At 41.7% G+C, this 20,121-nt stretch overlaps 1 protein-coding gene across 1 annotated transcript; it reads left to right on the top strand.

Moving 5' to 3' along the window:
* Window positions 1-4,620: 4,620 nt before the first annotated feature.
* LOC123056769 (uncharacterized) lies at window positions 4,621-19,099 on the top strand. The gene is made up of 11 exons (XM_044480045.1): window positions 4,621-4,714; window positions 5,110-5,148; window positions 5,662-5,868; window positions 6,072-6,193; window positions 10,618-10,729; window positions 10,812-10,855; window positions 11,971-12,091; window positions 12,207-12,265; window positions 12,337-12,535; window positions 14,306-14,413; window positions 18,248-19,099. The coding sequence occupies exons 3-11, from the start codon at window positions 5,808-5,810 to the stop codon at window positions 18,904-18,906; spliced, it is 1,485 nt and encodes a 494-aa protein (XP_044335980.1). The 5' UTR covers window positions 4,621-4,714; window positions 5,110-5,148; window positions 5,662-5,807; the 3' UTR covers window positions 18,907-19,099.
* Window positions 19,100-20,121: the final 1,022 nt, after the last annotated feature.

Here is a 20,121-nt window from a genome sequence, read left to right as displayed (position 1 = left end):
AAGCTCAACGCAAAAGACTCAAGTTGGCGGTCCTCCGTATCGCGACTTCACCATGCTCAGCTTGATCTGCTCCATAACCTTGATCATGCGGTCCTCATCACGCGTCTTCCCCAATGGCGCCCGAGCCTGTAAGAAAATGTGACATTTGAAGATAATATCAGCTGGGTGGGCAGGGAACTTGTGTTCTATTGTGATTTTGTTCCGCACCAACCAAAGCGACCATAGCAGCGCCCCCACGCAACGCCAAACAACCCTTGCATTGGTACCCCTCTGTGCCGAAAGCAAGGTCAACAGATCATCACTAGACTATGGATTCCAATTCTACTTGAAAGCGTCCCTAACCACACTCCACGCAAATCTAGCAAGACAACAACCGAAGAACACGTGGTTTGCGTTTTCCCCTAGACCGCAAATGGCACATGTTCCGTCCGTCGGCCCGTTTCGTTTGGCCACATAATCCGAGGTTGGAAGGCGGTTGTGAAACATTTGCCACATGAAAATCTTGATCTCTAGGGGGATGTCGGCCTTCCATAGCCCCCTAGTCATGTCTAGCGCGTTTCCCTGAGTCATCTGGTCATAAAGAGATTTAACTGAGAATTCCGGGAGGAGATAAGCTTCCATATAATTGAGTCATTCTCTTGGCTAAGGTTCCTCCTCTCCAGGTCAGCCACCAGCGCAGCCCAGCTAGCAGCCTCCCCTACCTTTAGAGCCCGAAAGAAGGTGATCGCCGGCGGGTGAACTCGCAGGGCGTCGGCTACCATAATGTTAGTGTCAGTGGCAAGTTGGTATACTCCGAATGAGTGTAATAGCTGTGACCACTAATATATGTCTGAAATATATCACAAACTTAAAATTGCTATATTTGCCTCGTAAAATATGTTCATGTCATAAATTATTTTATTACTACAATTTTTATGCAATTTTATGAGTAAAACTTGTTTTAGTGACTTTTACGTATATTACAAGTGAAACCGTGGACAAGTTAGATCATAGCAAAATTCTAAATTGAATTGGGCAAGAACATGAGATCCCAAACTCTTTCTTGATGGCGTCTCATCGTCCATCACGGTCGCAAGAGCTCGACCATATCTGGCAGGCCGACGACGTAGAGTATGGTTGCCTATAAACAGTCTCGAGAACATTCATCTATTGACTAATTTTTGGATGGTGGACCCCAAAAAACACTTCGACGCCCCGTGATGGTGTCCTGTACCAGAAGGTACTCACCATGTTGTCTCCTGGCCAAGTGGACCGGGTGGAGGACCCCCATGACTGTTTATAAGTGGGCATCTCAAGGAGGCCCATGGTGCATAGAAGGTATATTCCCGAAGACTTGGTGCATACTTCAAGACTTGGAGTTCATCTACAACACGATTACCATAGCCGGTCGACTTATCTATAACCCTAGCCCCCTTATTATCTATATAAACCAAGGGTAGGTTTCGTAGACGACACAACAATCTCGTGGCAGATCACTTGTTTGTACTTCATCCCAAACTAATACATACACAAGGATGACTTAGGGTATTATCTCATTGAGAGAGCCCGAACCTGGATAAAACCTCCTATTTAGACTACTAGCTCGGGACCCCCTACCCGAGGTTCGCCGGAATCGACTCCGTCATTGGTGGCCCATATAGGTCTCGCTACGTAGTCATCGCGATTCGAGTGGGAACAAGATCAAAGAGCAGATTAGCGCCGGCATGACCTTCGTGCCAGACTAGCTCTTTGTTTTTGGCAGCATCACCCTTTTCGCTGACTCGACCGGCCAGCTGGGCCAGGTCGAGAACTTAGCTCCCGGACAGATCATGAGATTTGGCAACTTGGAGTACATCACGAACTCACGCGGAGAGCTAGCTTTCTCGAGCTGGGTGTCAGACCAGATCGAGGAGCAGTAGGACGCACCCGTCCCGACCCCGATGTCAGATCAGGATCATGACAAGAACTTCTCATCGGACACGATCATCTCCTCTGACCCGATGACCCAACCTAAGGGACAAGTGGCAGATCTCGTCCTACATAATGATCCCTGACTAATGTCAGATCGGATCATGGAAAAACTTCGCCTGACGCTGATGTCAAATCGAGCCAAGGAAGACTGCAACAAAGCCCTTACGAATGAGATGTTAGATCAGATCTAGAGGCTCACTATGTCAGACGACCATCCCTCTGTTTATATGATCGGATCTGGGATTCACTGGGGAAGGTTTGATTTTTTGACCCACCCATTGATACGTCTCCAACGTATCTATAATTTTTTTAAGTATTCATGATGTTATATTATCATTTTTGAATGTTTACAATCATTTTACAGCAACTTTATATCATTTTTTGGGACTAACCTATTGACATAGTGGCCAGTGCTAGTTGCTGTTTTTGCTTGTTTTTTACATCGTAGAAAATTAATATCAAACGAAGTCCAAACGCAGCGAAACTTTTTAGAGATTTTTTTTGGACCAGAAGACATCCAGTGGGGCAAATAAGTGCCGGAGGGGAGCCCCGAGTGGGCACAACCCACCTGGGCGTGCCTGGGGGCCCAAGCACGCCCTGGTGGGTTGTGCCCACCTCGGTGGCCTCCCGCACCGCCTCTTCGTCCTATAAATTGCCAAATATTCCAAAACCCCCGAGGATAACCCTAGATCAGAAGTTCCACCGCCGCAAGCCTCTGTAGCCATGAAAAAACAATCTAGACCCCAATCCGTCACTCCGTCGTAGGGGGAAATCATCACCGGTGGCCATCTTCATCATCCCGGTGGCCACCCTGATGAGGAGGGAGTAGTCCACCTTCGCGAGCGGTTGATCGCTTTGCTGGTTTGACCTATTTTTTGTTTTATTCACAATTTTCTCTGTTTTTTTCTTTGTTTCTTTCTCGGATGTCATTGATTTTTCTTTTCCTTTTTATGTGTTTCTATATCGGGATTCTTTTTGCTTTTCTTGATTTCTTTCTTTGTTTTTTCTTGGCTTTTAATTTGTTTTCCTTTGTTTTCATTGTTACTTTCTTTGTTTTCTCGGTTTCATTCTTTTTGCATTGGTTTCTTCGTCTTTTCATTTATTTTCCTTTTTTTGTTTTTATTGGCTTTCTTCATATTTCTTTGTTTTTTTCTAGATGTTTTATCGGTTTCATTTTTTTCAACACGTGTTAACCTTTTGTACACATTCAACATTTTTCTTATACATTAGAAACATTTTTATACACACATTTAACATTTCCAAATACATGATTACACTTTTCTTAAAAAAAACATATTTTTTATGTCTACTTTTTTCTACACGCATACTTTTGATTTATATCCAATACATATTTAACATCTTTCAAATACAAGTTTAACATTTTTTGAATACATGATCAACATTTTTTCTATACATGTTTAACCTTTTTTTCAAAATGCTTGATTAACGTTTTTCAAGTACAAGATTAAAAAAAATTGAGACATGTTGAACATTTTTCTATACACATTTAATATTTTTTTAAATGCTTGATTAAAAAATTTAAATTACAAAATTAGCATATTCTAAATACTTTTTCAACATTTCTTCTATACACATTTAAATGTTTTGTAAAATGCTTGATTAACATTTTTCAAGTACAAGATTAACATTTTTAATACATGGCAATATTTTTTATACACATTTAACATTTTTCAAATTGCTTGATTAAAATTTTAAAGTTCAAGATTAACGCATTTTAATACATGGTAAACATTTTTTATAGACATTTAACATTTTTCAAAATGCTTGATTAGCTATTTGTAAGTGTAAGTTTAACAGTTTTGGAATAGATGGTCAACATTTTTTCTATGCACCTTTCCCATTTTTTTCGAAATGCGTGACTAATATTTTTCAAGTACAAGATTCACACCTTCTCAAAGACTCCCTTTGCACTGAGAACACAATTCAGACCCATTTTTAATACAATGTCAACATTTTTTCTATACACATTTAACGTTTTTTCAAATGCTTGATTATCATTTTTAATGCATAATATTAATGTTTTTGAATATTATCAACTTTTTTCTACACATAGTTAGCATTTTGTTTTTGCAAAATGCTTGATTATCATTTTCCAAGTACAAGATTAACATTTTTTAATACATGGTTAACATTGTCTCTATACATAATTAACATTATTAACTCTTTTCAAAAAGAAGATTAACATTTTTTAATACATGGTCAACATTTTTCTGTACAAATTTAACATTTCTCAAAATGATTGAGTAACAATTTTCAAGTACAAGATTAACATTTTTTAATACATGGCAACATTCTTTCTATACACATACACACTTAAAAAAATTCGAATGCTTGATTAACATTGTACAAACACTTATTTAACATATTTTTTCAAATGGTTGATTATCATTTTGTTTAATACATTATCAATTTGTTTGACACACATTATAGTTTTTCGATACATGAGGTACATTTTCTATATACATATTATACGCTTTTCAAATGCTTGGATAACATTTTTTTCAAGTGATTTAAGTGTAAAATGTTTTTTTCGAATATATTTACTTGGAATATTTGGAAGTATAAACTAATGTAAAAAAAAGAAAGCGAAAAACGAAAAGAAAAAACGTGAAAAAAAACACGATGCTGTGGCTCCCGCGTGCCTGAGCCGGCCCATCTTGCGGTCGGCTTGACGCGAGAGTCCCGTAGACACAGGGGCGCCCTCGCGGGACGAGGGGAGAAGCGGCGGCAAGCGGCGGCGCAGGTGAGCTCCGGCCTCGCCCCTCCTCCCCCTCCTTTCCTGTCTCCGGCCAGCAACGGCCTTCCCCTCTCCACCTCGCCCCTGTAGAGACCCCCCCCCCCCCCCCCCCCCGGGCACCCGCCCGCTCGACATCTCCATCTCCATCTCCGGCCATCCGCGTGCCTCCTCCTTCTCCGCCTCTGCCCCATCCGGCCAGTCTTCATCCCTCCCCTGCCTATCCCACAAATCTTGGATGCGGGGACCTCCCCCACCCCTTCCCCGCCCCGTCTAGTAGCTGGTCGCCGCCCACTCCTGTACCCCATGGCGGCGTCAGCTCACCTCACTTTTAACCGCTTCTTAAATCCTGATTCCTCCCATGCCGGATTCTTATATGCTAACTATTTCTCTGGAACTTGCAGGTTGTTTCAAGGTCGGCACATCCTGTAGGCCAATCGAAGGTTCGTGGCTAACAAATTCATAGTTTTTGCTCTCCCAGGCTGTTTATATTGCCATGTCACTGCATGAGCTTGCTTCTGTTTACAAATTGATTGATGTTTGTCCATGATTTGATATGGCGGAGGATAAATCAGTGTAGCTGCAGCGTGTGCTTTTGGCTTGGTTTATTTGTTCACAAGGCTTGCTTGACCATGTCAAATATGGCTTGGTATATTATAATTTGTGTGACTGAATATGCTGATTGAAGGTTTGTTCGTGCTTTGATATGGCAGAGGAAAAAATCATACTTGAATATATAGGAATGACTGTTGAACCATGTCATATATGACTTGGTTTATTTATTACGAATGCTTGCTGTAGCATATGTGATATGGCTTAGTTTATTAATTGTGTGATCAAATGACCTTGTGCTGTTGCAAACGGAACAGGATTTCAACAAAAGATTAGGTTTCGTTACAACTTCTTATTATTTCCCATACTATCATTGACTATTCGATCCACATCATTCGTTGCAGTCGGCCTACCACCCCTGGACCAGCCGAAAGCCGAGTCACGGCCGCACCGCAACGCGCCAGATTCCGCGCACCAGCTGTGCCGCCCTCGCCGGGCGGTGAGATCTCCTATCTCTCCTGCCGGCGGGTCGGTGGTTCCAGAGAACAAGATGCTGGGCGTCTCCACCGGCCAGCTTTTGGTCATCCTCGGGGCCTGCTCCGTGATGATGAGTAAGATCTGGAGTCACAGCACCTCTCTTTTGTCTTGCCTTTCGTTTGATCTCATTGCCTGGCTGAGCTGCTAAATCGGATAGGTTATGTTGCGAATTACTGCCATAAGAAGTTGATTTGGGGAGCTCTCTCTTCTCAATTTGTGAGGAATTGCAGCGCGGGTCCTTTTTTTCCGTTTAGTCTGATTCATCTGTTCTTGGCAGAGTCCAGTGACATGATCAAGATGGCAAGGGTGGCAGGGAGGATGACCGGGAGAGCGGTCGGTCGCCTCATGCTCTACCGCCGGCAGATGGACGACATCTTCGAGCAGACTGCAGCGAAGAAGGTACCTTGCTGATTCTTGCACATGTATGTGTTTTTGGCGCCATTGTGTGAGTTGATTTTTGTGCTTACATTTTCTCATCATTAGTGCCATGTGAAACCATGTCTTACTCAATGGCGGATCTAGGAATTGAAGTTAGCCGGGGCAAACATTTAAGCTTTAAAAATTTAGGTATAAATGCAAGTCCACTCAACCAAAATTCATGAAATTCAACTAGCAGAAACATGAAAAAGCATTAACAATACTTAAAAACTGAGCCTTGAAGTTTTCCATTTCTTTTTCCAATTTTAGAAACTGTCTTTTGAGTAAACATTATGTCAAAATAATAATTAAAAAATGCTCCTAGACCTGAAAAGAAACAATAGCAAACATCTCTCTATACTATACTCTTAACAAATCGTAGAATTTATACCATACTTCTTTGAATGCCCGTCAATCATTCCCAATATTTGTGCGAGGAAAATCATGTCCAATCAAACGAGCTGCATACCTACATGCCTAATTGCTACTGACCTCACTTTGAAGTTGAAACACAACATCAAACAAGGTACATGCCTAGTTGCCTGCTGGTCTACATGAAAATCGGCTAGACTAGAGATGAAATAGAAAAACTATAAATACTCAAAAGGGGAAAAAAATGCAATCTGCTTGTTGCCGCTGCCGCGTGTGCTTATGGTTCGTTGCTGCACCGGCGCAAGTGCAGGAGTTGTTACTGTTGCCATCTGTGCTTATGGTTCGTTGCTGCACCGGCGCAAGTGCAGGAGTTGTTACACTTGCCGCTTATGGTTCGTTGCTGCACCGGCCCAGTGAATATATATCTTTCCACAATTGGCTGCTGAAAATTCTATCTCTGTCAGATATTATCAGTTTAGGAGGGCCATGCAACTTACTAATGTTCTCCAAGAAAGCTGTAGCAACAGACTAAACTGTGTAGGGGTGTGAAAGTGGAATAAAATGGGCATATTTGGTAAATCTGTCTACTACCACCACTATCACTTCCTTCCCATGAGAATTAGGCAATCCTTCTATAAAGTCCATGGTAATGTGTTGCCAGGCCATATCAGCAATGGGCAGAGGGTCTAAGAGATGAGGTATAAGACAATGCTCACCTTTGGCTCTGGCAAACAGGACACTGCAATATAATTCTCCACAAACTTCTTTAATCCAGGCCAAAAGAAAATATTCTTAATTCTCCGATTAAGTAGCCCTCATACCAGAATGTCCTCCGATAGGAGAGGAATGTAGGGCTGTCAACAGTTTTTTTTCAGTTCAGTATTGTCACCCACAACAATCTTGCCCCTATACCTGATGATTCCAAAGTGAAAGGAGTATTCTGTAGGGGAGGCATTGTTGTGTAAGAGCAGCTGTTCCAAAATGGGCTTGTAGAGATTGTCTTGTTGGTAGCTGTCATATAAATCATGTGCCCAGAGAGGAATTCCCATAGACAGTCATGAACTGATGAACTTTTCTAGAAAGAGCATCTGCTACTCTGTTGTAGATACCCTTTTTGTACTGAATGGAAAAAATCAAATTCCAGTAACTTCATCATTAGCTTATGTTGAATGCCTTCTGTAAGTCTCTGATCAGTGATAAACTTCAGAGACTGCTGGTCTGTTTTGATAATTAACTTTGCTCCCAGAAAATAGTGTCTCCACCTCTTCAAAGCTTCTACTATAGCTAGTGCTTCTTTTTCATAAGTAGACATGACAGAATTCCTAGGGCAAAGAGCTGCACTATAGTAACTTAGTAAGCCAATGCTTTTCCATTTTGCATAAGTACAGCTCCAATTCCAGTGCCAGAGGCATCAGTTTCCGGTATAAAAGGAGTGGAGAAATCAGGCAATGCAAGAACAGGGGCAGAGATCCCTGCCTGCTTCACCTGCTGAAAAGCAGTGTCCTGAGCTGCAGACCACTTGAACTGGCCCTTTTTGAGCATGTCATTTTGCATAAGTACAGCTCCAATTCCAGTGCCAGAGGCATCAGTTTCCGGTATAAAAGGAGTGGAGAAATCAGGCAATGCAAGAACAGGGGCAGAGATCCCTGCCTGCTTCACCTGCTGAAAAGCAGTGTCCTGAGCTGCAGACCACTTGAACTGGCCCTTTTTGAGCATGTCATTTTGCATAAGTACAGCTCCAATTCCAGTGCCAGAGGCATCAGTTTCCGGTATAAAAGGAGTGGAGAAATCAGGCAATGCAAGAACAGGGGCAGAGATCCCTGCCTGCTTCACCTGCTGAAAAGCAGTGTCCTGAGCTGCAGACCACTTGAACTGGCCCTTTTTGAGCATGTCATGCAGTGGCTTACACATGATTCCATAATTCTTAATGATTCTTCTGTATTAACTAGCCAGCCCTAAGAAACTTATCAACTGAGTGACAGTAGTAGGGGTAACCCAATCTGCAACTGCTTGGATCTTAGAGGGATCAATAGAAACACCATCAGCAGAGAGAATATGTCCCAAATATTCCACCTGGGGAACAGCAAAGACACATTTGGACATTTTGACAAATAGCTGATGTTTCCTCAAAAGGGAGAAAATTATCTGCAAGTGCTTGATGTGGTCACTCAGATTTGAGCTGTATATCAGGATATCATCAAAGAAAACTAACAAGAATTTTCTTAAGTAAGGCCCACATATGTTGTTCATCACAGCCTGAAAAGTTCTTGGAGCAGTTGACAGGCCAAAAGGCATGACCAGAACTCATATCCAGCACCCACTTATCTCCACATCTCCAGCACTCTCCCACTTTCCTTGCTCTTTGGAACTGAGCATTAGGAGGTTCCAGTTGTTTTAGGGGTTGTTGTTGAGGTAATTGGTGGGGCACATTTCTCTGCTGCGCTGTATTGTTCTGTCTCTGATAGAAGTTGTTGTATGGCACTGGAGGCTTCTTAGGAGGGTGACATGGCTCAGTATCTCGCTAACCAATAACCATCAGTAGGTGTCTGAGGTCTAAGGGGTCTAACTTGATACTTGATGCCCTCTCTAAGTCCCTTTACATAGCACCTCACAAACCAGAGTTCAGAAAGTTCAGGTGTTTCTTCCTGCACATCAGCCAGGAGATCTTCAAATATTTTGGTGTATTCCAACACTGTTAGATTGTTCTGTTTGACTGTGTTAAACTTCTCTGTTAAATCATAGGAACCTTTGGAGGAAAATCTCTTTGTCAATTCAGTGCAGAATTCAGGCCATGTCAATTACTTTTTCAATAGCCCAGACCTCCTTAACCAGACATCAGCCTCTCCAATGATATAGAGCTGTGCCAATGAAACTTTGTAATTCTCAGGAGCTGCAGCCATTTGGAAATATCTATTGCACCGTCTAATCCATCTCACAGGATCTTCTCCTTCAAATCTGGGAAAATCCATCTTAGGCCCTTTTGTTATAGACTTCATGGAACTATGCTTTCATTTCCTGTTCATAAGTCTTGAAATAACCTTGCCAAAGCTGTCTCTCCCTGCTTTGGTTGAATTGATTGAAAGCAGGAGTATGAGCTTGTCCTGGAGAAGGAGCAGTAGGTGTATGGTCATTGACACCATCAGGTGGCTGTTGCAAATTGTCAGACTCACAGTGCCTGTTGAGTTCCTTCTCCAATTCCATTTGTTTCCTGAGAACTTCAGTTCTGGTATTATGCTGTTCTAGTTGACTTTGCTGCAGAGTGGGAGATTTAACATGCTCCAAGTCTTCAGTAACCAGCTGTTTCTCAGCATTCCTAGAGCTCTGTGGTTGCATAGTTTTCAGAACAGAGCTCGTAGCAGCTAGCTATTTACCCAGATCAAGGACAGCCTTTTGAACATCTCCTACTTGTTCAGAGTTTTCACCTTGTGAAGAAAGAATGGAAACCACGTCGGCCTTGAGCAAATTGACGTCCACTCTCAGATCCGTCGTCGCTTGCTGTTGAGAAAGGAATTCGTCCTTCATGGACAGCAACCTCCTGCAAGTCTGATTCGTCCAAACTCTTCGCGCCGCGCCCCATCGCCTTGATCTAACGAAGGAGAGAGGAATTTTACCACTGGACCGAACCCGATCTCCTCTGTCGACCCAGTGTGAGATAGTTAGGCAGCTGTCTGTAAGAGACCATGGCAGAACTTTGCATCATGTGCATTGACTCATAACCACCCATACCTAAGTTCATGTAAATTTGTTTGTTTGCATCATGTGCATTCACAGTGTGAGATTGTCATAATATCTGTAAGCAAAGGAAACTTACAGTTAGCTGTTTTCAGAAAAATAGTTGCTAGCTACAGTTCCACACGTTGCATATGCTGTTAGGAGGCTGCTTTTTATTTATAATAATGATAAACTGGAACAGATTGAATGATTTATCAATGCTAACTTGCTAATAGTTCATGCTATTCAACATAATTGAGACATTCTTGTGTTTAAATTCTCGATTATTATGCACAATTAATTTGCGCCCCTCCATTACTCAGATTAATACAGAGCTTCAAGATGCTATGTCAAAGTTACAATCAATTGGTTATGAAGTTCAGAACTTATCTAGAATAACTCCTGGCCAGTTTATCAAAAGGCAGCACAACACAGGTAACTTTTTGTATATGATTACTACAGAAATTCAGAGTACTGCATTTGACTTAAACTAATAGGACCTTTGTTTAAACATCAGAGAGCATGACTGAAGCAGGAACATCTGATAGTTCTGCAACTCAGGTATGACATCTCATTTTCTCTGTCTTAATATAAGTATTTGGCTAATTAAATTATCTATTGCATACGTTGATGTACGGTAACGTTGTCATAGTTCATTGTTGGGTTGAACGCCCAAATGCACTTGTACATAGTTCATCCTATTGTTTTAAATAGCACGCTATAGCATAAAATGCGTAGGATGCTTCATAGAAATGCAATTTAGGTTTGGATATGTATCAGCCTCTACATCTGTTCTGAAGATGTTTCTTAAGTGTCGATAAAGTTCAGTTATCGGATGCCCTATCTTGCTTCGCTCGACGGCTATGATGGCTTCAGGCAAATTTAACGCTTCGGATCAACTACAGTTACTTTTACTCGAGAATTACTTTCTGCGCCTATATAATGCCGGGCTCTGGCAACATTTCCATTATTCCCCTTGTTATTCTGCTTCAATGGCTAGAACTTGATACAATGTACAGCTACAGTAATATAGAATGGCCTCCTTGATCGGCCTCAAATCCTAGTTCTGTTCTGCAAATTGCTCGATTTCTTTGTCAATTCTGTTGGATCCTCACTGGGATCTGACAAATTGGTACTCAGAACTTACTGATCCATGGATTCGGCGGCGATTTCTCTCTGGATTGAGTGGTTGGCTCCACAAGCTGGTAAAATCCCACCCAATTTCCTACCTTTTTGGCGGCAGTGAAGATCGGCAGTTCAGGTGGCATTGTGGGAGCAGTGATTTCATTCGGGTACAAGTTGGTACGGTGGATCAGTTGCCGCGGATCCTTTCCTTGGTGGTAAAATTTAATCCAAATCAAATACAATAATGATTTAAATTCAAGGCCCAAAATAATTCTTCTTAAACTTCTAATTTTTTTGGGAAGAATCTGATATTTATTATAAGCTCTTTCCAAAATTTCTAGGGTTTAGAAAGGCATTTTGGATACATTGAAGAACATTTAGGGTTTTGCCCTTCAACAAAAACATGAGGCTTTGAAATTCTCTCAATTCAAAATTAATTTAAAGTTAAAACATGATGCATGCAAATGCTCGCTAATGCATTTATTATATTACCATATTCTAGGGCTGTGGCAATTTGAGTCTAGTTGACAGAGTTTACTATGATTATGCAGTCCGGAGAATTTCGTGATGATATTCGCAGTATAATTCGTGATGAAATTGAGAGCTTTTGTAGAAAAAATCCTGATCAATTTACCAGGAGGTTAAATAATCCTGACGGAATTCAGAACTCTGGTGATTATAATGTCTTTCCTTCACTATAATACCATGCTTGTTCCTTTACGATTCAGTATTTTTCCCATGCTTTATTTTATTTGATGACTAATGATTCCTTTTACCAATATATCAGAACAAACAGCTGAAGCTACACAATTCGATGTAACTAGTAAATTTGCAATGACATCTAAGGTATGATGACATGTCTCGTCAATTTTAATGCATGAGCTACTTTATTAGGCATTGATTGCTGATTCCCGTAGGACATGGAATCAGCGAATACAAGCTCTACAAATCTGCACAGCCAAGCAATGATGTATTCCAAGCTAAGTGTATCCCCAGGAATTAAGATGAGTTCTTCCATGAGTGTGAGTAATGGAGAACAATTCAAAGAGAGCAATGGACTGCTAAATGTACTCCCAATATCAGCTGAAAGTGCTGGATTGCTTCCGAAATACACAGGTACATAAACAACGATCTTAACTCCTAACATGTATTTTTCTGCTAGTGCTACCACTTTACTATATGGTCATTGACTTATTCAGTGAACCTGTACATTTTGTTAGTGGTATATAACTCAAGAATCAAGAAATTGTGAGTGATAGTCATAGAGAAAAACCTAACCACAAAACTAAGTCCTGTAGTTATACAGAGGAAGACTTCCATATCTTCTTTCAGTGGCGGAGCTAGACCAAAACCATTGGGGGGGTGAAACGTAAATGACAAAGAGCTGGGGGGGCAAAAGGCTAATTTTCACCTCATCCTGGCCCTTCAAAAAAAAAATCTTCAGGGTTTTCTCCAAAGCTGGGGGGGCCATGGCCCCCTCGGCCCCAACATAGCTCCGCCGTTGTCTTCTTTCCCACGATGTAACATCTGTTGGTGATGTTTTTAAATTTGCTGCAGCATATGTTTGTTTGGATTGCTTCCAAAATCACCAGCAACTATATTCACTTTGCACGACGGTGAAGTATAGGTTCATACAACCCATGAATTCTCTTGGCAAGGGTACCTGAGATAAAATTCCTGACATTTTTAAATGATGCTCCAGCTGTACCATTTTGGATCTAAGATAAGCATCAAGGGTTCACTCAGTCTTAAATTTCATTGTTCCAATTACCTTGGCTAGCGGTACTCTAATGCCACCATAGTTGTAGTCTGATCTTGCCATGTTCATTAAGTGCCCTTCATATTATGTCCTGTACATGACAAGCGGAAGTACTAGTGGATAATCATGGTGGATATTCAAATCCTATTTCTAGACAGATAACACAAGTCTAAAATCCATGTCCATTCCAGAGTCAACAAGTCTCTATCAAAACTAGATGATACCCCGAGCGTTGCTGCGGGAATTGGTTGCAATGTATTATTTTGATGAGGTTTGGTTGTCTGGAATCTGAATATGGGAATCAAGACTGCAAATAAAATGATTTATTATATTTATATTTTATTATTATATAGTTGTAAAATATTTGTAGAATATGAATAGTGTTTCTTATGCATGTTGAGATAAATAAAGTAGGGGGTTGATGAATTGGGATGCGTGCATGTTGAGAGAAGCAGTATAAGTAGCATTTCCCATGCATGTTGAGAGAAATGAAAGTAATGGGGTTGATGAGGTGGCATGTGTGCATGTTGAGATAAATAGAACTAGTGGGGATCAACTTCTTAAGTATATAGGATAGGATAACAATAAATGAATACATGTTATGTAAGAGATGATATACACACAGGAATACAGGATGGGGCACAGATCCCTATGTTTTTTTTGGTAGTTGAGATATGGTTGAGGGGAGCACCTAGGAGATCATGAGCATTTCCTGTGTTCAACAGTCTTATTGTAATAATGCCACATAGGATAATTGATGAGGTGGAAGAGAGAAACAAAGAAAAAATATTGCCTTCTCTTAGCTAAGAAAGAGATGATCTCTTAATAATAAATAAAGATAATACATTTTCCCCATTGTACTAGATATGCCTTCTCCTGTTTGCACGTTTTCTAATTTAATTTCAACCACCCCATGATTTTAGGATCATAAGAGTACAATTGTTAGAGCTAACACCAACATATAATGCATTGTATAACATGTTTTGTTTTTGTCTTCTCTAGATGACATGGAATACATAAGAGAGAATTGCCTTATTAACCACTATACATGCTCTTAAGTGATATGCTGCAACAACTCTCCTATCACTGCAGACCAATATATGTTCCGTGTTATTATATCTTGACAGGTGAGCCAAAAGGTTCAGATATACTCCTGGAGGCTGTGCTTGAAGCAGAGGTTGCAGAGAACGCTAAATTTTTCGTCTCCCAGCCTCATGATCAGTTGCCCAAGGAGTAACAGCATCTTTTTCATCTTTCAATAGCTGTTGATACATCACTTGCACATTAAACTTTCTTGGTAACTCTGAAGACAGCTTTGATGGCTGGTGATGGCATGTTCTGATCTTCACCTCAGCGGCACCATCTTACATTCTGACTTCATGTCGACCTAAATGGAGATGGAACTGATGGAATGTTGAGTTAACTGTTAAGGGGTAAATGCCGGGCAGTGGTAGCCTTCTTGTTTTTTTAAAAAATCTTTGTGCTCTAACAGGTATTAGTATGTTGATGCACTGTGTTTCACTGTGATGATTGAAGAAGGTTGAGTTAGCTGCAACGGGAAATATGTGGTATGATAGAAAGTACTATGTGGTTATACTGTGTCATTGGGATGATCACATTGTTCAACACATACCATGTACTTGTGTAGAAAATATGTAGTTGAAACTGGATTTTGTTTTTCATTGTTGTCCTTCTTATTTTGATATGTGGCCAACAAAATCATGTTGTGAATAGTTGCCAGTTCAGTATTTGCTGTTTCACACGTACTGTACATATCCTCTCTGCCTGCCTGATCGTTTGTATGAATTAAACCGAGAACCATAAAGGCAAGCCAACATATGTAGCAAGAACATGTAGATGTATATGCTGAGTAGAACCAACAAGGAAACAAATCGTACCATGGAGTCCTGTTGAGTAATTTTGGTCTTGAGTCCTAATAGCAGCATTAGAGGTAGTGTATGTGAAATTTGTAGTCCGGGAAATGATGCCATGAAAATCATGAATCCTATATACCTAAATAGTTCATCCCCACTACTTCTACTATGTTAACATGCACACATGCCACATCTTCAAAGGTTCGCCATAAGATGCATGAGAATTATTTTTCATTATTAGTAGATCCCCACTACTCCCTCCGTTCCTAAATATAAGTCTTTGTAGACATTTCAAATGGACTACAACATACAGATGCATGTGACATATTTTAGAGTGTAGATTCACTCATTTTGCTCTATATGTAGTCATTTGTTGAAATCTCTAGAAACTTATATTTGGGAAGGGAGTACTATTTGTTTCAACATGCACATGTCACATTATCAAAGGCACACCCAACATGAATGAAAAAAAATCCATTATATTATAGTACCTATGGTCAATAGATATTTTTTAACTATACGATAATCCAATACAATATATAATATGTATTTTTGTTTTTCATATATTATTAATCCAAATGTTTCATACACCCAAAACTTATTGACATATATTGCAACATATTCCTGTCGCAACATGCGGGATAGCATCTAGTAGAAGACGAGCCACAAACAGAGTATCATGGCCTACTCATCGAGTTAGAGAAACTTGAGTTGTGGTGGTGTTTCGACGACAGGCGTTGTGAATCTTATAGGCTGTGTAGGCTAAATTAGGCAAAAAAAAGACGGATCCCCTTCTACGATGCTTCGGTACCCTTTATATAGCCCTGGTTATGAAATACTCAGTGTCAGTGCATGGGGGACGTATTGTGATATGAATCGGACCATGGTATTAGATTACAATACGTATTACCCTTTTCCTATTTGTCATAGAGTGGCATTCCTTTGATGTAGTGTACTTCGATGAAAGTCTCCTTCATGGTTGGTGGTGTTTGTCCTTGTGCTGGTGATATAGGACCAACTCCTATTGTTGCCAAACCTTCATAATTTGGAGGTGGAAATGGAGAAAAATCGCAAAGATCACATCAATCTCAAGAAGAAACACAAATGATAAGGTTCACCACACAAGTTTACTCAAATCACCGCCAAGGAAGATACACACCAAGATCCAACACAAACATGGGTAATTGCTAACTAATGTAGGGTTCTTCCCAAATCTCTAAGAGTGACGGGGTCTTGAGAGATAGTCTTCTCCAATCCAAAGGACGTGGAGTTCTTGGTAATCCACAAGGGATTTTTTTTCCTAAAGGAGGCCTTGATCCTCCAAGAAAAGATAAAGATGAGCAAAGCTCTATCGAAATCTGTTCATGTGCTATGCTAGCCCTAGAAAATAGATGGAGTAGAGACTATATAAGTGGCTGGAGGTAGGTGGAGAAGCATGGCGACACACCACTACATGGTGTAGCGTGCCTATCTTTGACATATAGCCCATGAAACGCCGTCTCATGAACCTTATATCCCTTCGAGTTGTACAACAGAAACATAGCGTGTCCAATACGAACTTGTAACATTTCAAACCAATTTTCAAAAGTTTCAAACCATTGGCACCTGAAAACATGGCACCACCATGATAGTACGATTGATATCCTAGGCTTAATCACGACCGACGTGACCAAGTTGTTTACTACGCTTGACCCTTCTTCTTTCTGGTCTGCTCCATAAGCTACGAAGTAGTCACCGCCTTCAACTACGCTTGACATCTGACATAGATGGAGTAGAAGTACTCTCTGGCTGCTTCGGGGCCATCTGACATCTCCTCCAAATATTCAGATTATAGAGAGTAGAATACCAAAATATGAGTACAGGTCTACAGGAAGTACTCAACAAGTTCATAGATATTGTGAGTGGATAGGAACCTATCACTAACGCTGAGACCAAATAGATCACATCAATGATTTCCTGCAAATATCGTGAATTGTCAAAGTTTATGTAAATTTCATGTGATCCACTACCACATGCGCGAACAACATGGGCCTACACCTCACATACAGGCCACCGGAGATTTGGCACACACAATATTGTTCTAAGTTCATTTTTTTTGAATGAAAGGGGTTTCCCCCCGCCCCATTTTTATTAATGAAGCGAAACGGAAGCTACAAAGCAGAGTCTTAAACAGCACATGGTACATCCGGGGGACAAGGTACCCCACAACCCAACTCAGCCACGGCAGAAAACGACCACCGAACACCAAACGCTACTGGAAGTTCAACTGCTTATTACAAGGTCCATCGACCTGAAAAGAGATAGTCTGAAGTTCGACCACTACATATTCACATCTTGCTCCCAGAAGTCACCTCCAGGCAATCCGCAGGAGTTCCTCCCGTCGCTTGTCCAGGAGACGGATGTACTGACGCAGCAAGGGCGCCTGAGTGTCGTTGCAGATAACCTTCCATTGGCCCTGTTTGGATACTCTAACTCAGTTAGAGGTTAGAGTTAGATTTTAACCCTGAACTAACTCTAACCAAAGAGTTGTTTGGATGGTAGGGTTAGATTGACAATAAATAATATTTCTCAATCATTTGACTACTTGGACCCTATTTGGATGGGAGGGGTAATATTTTTTACTATTTTTTCTAGTGGGCCCAGGAGAACTAACCCAAATAAGCTCCTCTAGTGTGGGCTAGTTTTTTGGGTGGGTTAGATCCAACTAACCCAAACTAACCCATCATGTTTGAATACTTTTTGGTTATTTGAGCCCCAACTAATTAGAACTAACTCTAACTTAGGGATCCAAACAAGGTTATTGATGCAAGTGGGAGCTTAATTTTGCTAGCACACATCTGACATTCCTCCAGGTACGGCCCTGAAAGCAGAAACCATTCCTTAATTTCCAAATGCTCCATAAGGATGCAGCTACCATCAAGTTAAGTACAGGTTTTTCCTTATGTTTCTGAACCTGTTGGCTTTGGTAGCCAGGTTCCGTGTCACTGGCAGCTGGGACCTAGAATGCAGCTCCGTAAAATTACAAACTTTTCACATTGCTACATTTTTTTTTGAGGGATCCTCCAATTTGTACATGCGCGCGCGTGAGCCGAACGAAACCCGTCACCTGCTATCCTCAAAACAAAAAAAAAAACCCGTCACCTGCTCGCCACGTCAGCTATCCGCGCCGAAGTGCATCTGGCTCGTCCATCGCAGACAGCGGCGAACGGCTGGCATCACTCCATGTCACCGATCCGCGGCACGACCCCTCCACCAATCAGCGCCCACCTCCTCCCTCCTATAAAGCTCTCCATCCCCTCCCCGTCTCGCCACAACCCATCCCCCAATTCCCCACCAGTTCTCCCACCGTCCACCGAAACCCCCACCTCACCTCCGAAGCGGCGGCGGCAGCAGCGTCCATGGCGCCCAAGGCGGAGAAGAAGCCGGCGGCGAAGAAGCCCGCGGAGGAGGAGCCCGCGGCGGAGAAGGCCCCCGCGGCGAAGAAGCCCAAGGGCGAGAAGCGGCTGCCGGCGGGGAAGACTTCCGCCGGCAAGGAGGGCGGCGAGAAGAAGGGCGGGAAGAAGAAGGCCAAGAAGAGCGTGGAGACGTACAAGATCTACATCTTCAAGGTGCTGAAGCAGGTGCACCCCGACATCGGCATCTCCTCCAAGGCCATGTCCATCATGAACTCCTTCATCAACGACATCTTCGAGAAGCTCGCCGGCGAGGCGGCCAAGCTCGCCCGCTACAACAAGAAGCCCACCATCACGTCCCGGGAGATCCAGACCTCCGTCCGCCTCGTCCTCCCCGGCGAGCTCGCCAAGCACGCCGTCTCCGAGGGCACCAAGGCCGTCACCAAGTTCACCTCCTCTTAGGCTCTTTGTCAAATCTCTTCTGGCGTGTGATGGATCGATGTTGACCTGTAGTTAGATCATGTTCCGGCTGTCATCTTGTAAGAAAACGTGCTCTCGGTACTGTTATTCAGACCCGAAGTAACAACACTGTTCAACCCTGCTGTTCCCTCGGAAATATCTGAAGAAATGCTAAGCTTGCCGCTTCAATCTGATACATATCGTGATCATATTGCAAGATTTTTAACCCTCGTCTCAATCTAGATCTTACAGTAGTAATGTTGCATCAATCTGATTCATCATCAAAAGCTTGGCGAATAGACAACAGATTTATGCCAATTTGCATACAATCAGAAATGTCAGAAGTTGTCACACTACAATCAGAGAATTCAGAAGTAGCAACAATTCAGAAGTTTGAAGCAGAGGTGCGTTAAATAAATAGAAGCATTTGTGTGTTCTCAAGCTTAGGAGTTCAAGGGACAATGATAGAATTTGACAATCTGCTATTGTCTTGCACTTCCACTGATCTGCTGCTGAAGAATGTTCTTAAGATCAGTGCAGATCGCCTTGGATGTCTTTTTTCGAGGATACGTTTGACATCTGATTCATTAAACGCACTAGATTTGGAGATGAGAATTTACTGAACATTCATGTCATTTGTAACATTGATTCATCTGAGCTGGGGCTGCGGCTGCACAGGACCGACATGGCGACATGAGCGAGAAGCATACATGTGCCTCTTAGATGAGGATCACACGATGGCTAGCTCCACCCAGCCCCTCTATCCCGTTGTCCTTCTCGATGCCACGTCCAGATCGACGAACCTAAACTTGTGGTGAGCCCTTCCTCCATTGTTCTCATGAAGACTTCTCGTTTAATTCTTTTACAATGGAGTTAGTGGCATATCTTAATTTGAAACAGATTCCATGTGTGGCAAATTGCCAATGCTTAATACGTATATGTTATCTTTCTAGGCCTACTTGTGTTTAAGGTTCAGTTTGGCCTGCAATAATAATAAGTTTATAATGTCAGCACACTCTATTATTATTGTGCATCCGCATACATAACGTGCTGGGGGAAATTTTTACTGGAATGAAAAAAAAATTATTTGTATTTATCTCTTTTACATTGACTTGATTTATTTTGGATACCCAGTCTGATTAGTGTTTTACAGGCACAGAACAAGAAGATTGATCACTTCTGTTTTGTTTCCAATGCTTTATTCCTCGGCTCTACTTA

The sequence above is a fragment of the Triticum aestivum genome, chromosome 3A, assembly GCF_018294505.1.
Source record: "Triticum aestivum cultivar Chinese Spring chromosome 3A, IWGSC CS RefSeq v2.1, whole genome shotgun sequence".
Classification (NCBI taxonomy): domain Eukaryota; kingdom Viridiplantae; phylum Streptophyta; class Magnoliopsida; order Poales; family Poaceae; genus Triticum; species Triticum aestivum.
The sequence above is the reverse complement of the archived record's forward strand: the minus strand, read 5'-3'. Positions and strand labels throughout refer to the sequence as shown.

What these genes read in the sequence shown, in the direction of transcription:
- LOC123056769 (XM_044480045.1), top strand. Translation starts at nt 5,808, where the DNA reads ATGCTGGGCGTCTCCACCGGCCAGCTTTTGGTCATCCTCGGGGCCTGC. An exon ending in GGCCTGCTCCGTGATGATGA is followed by an intron (nt 5,869 to 6,071) that starts GTAAGATCTGGA and finishes TGTTCTTGGCAG; the next exon opens with AGTCCAGTGACATGATCAAG. An exon ending in AGCAGACTGCAGCGAAGAAG is followed by an intron (nt 6,194 to 10,617) that starts GTACCTTGCTGA and finishes TCCATTACTCAG; the next exon opens with ATTAATACAGAGCTTCAAGA.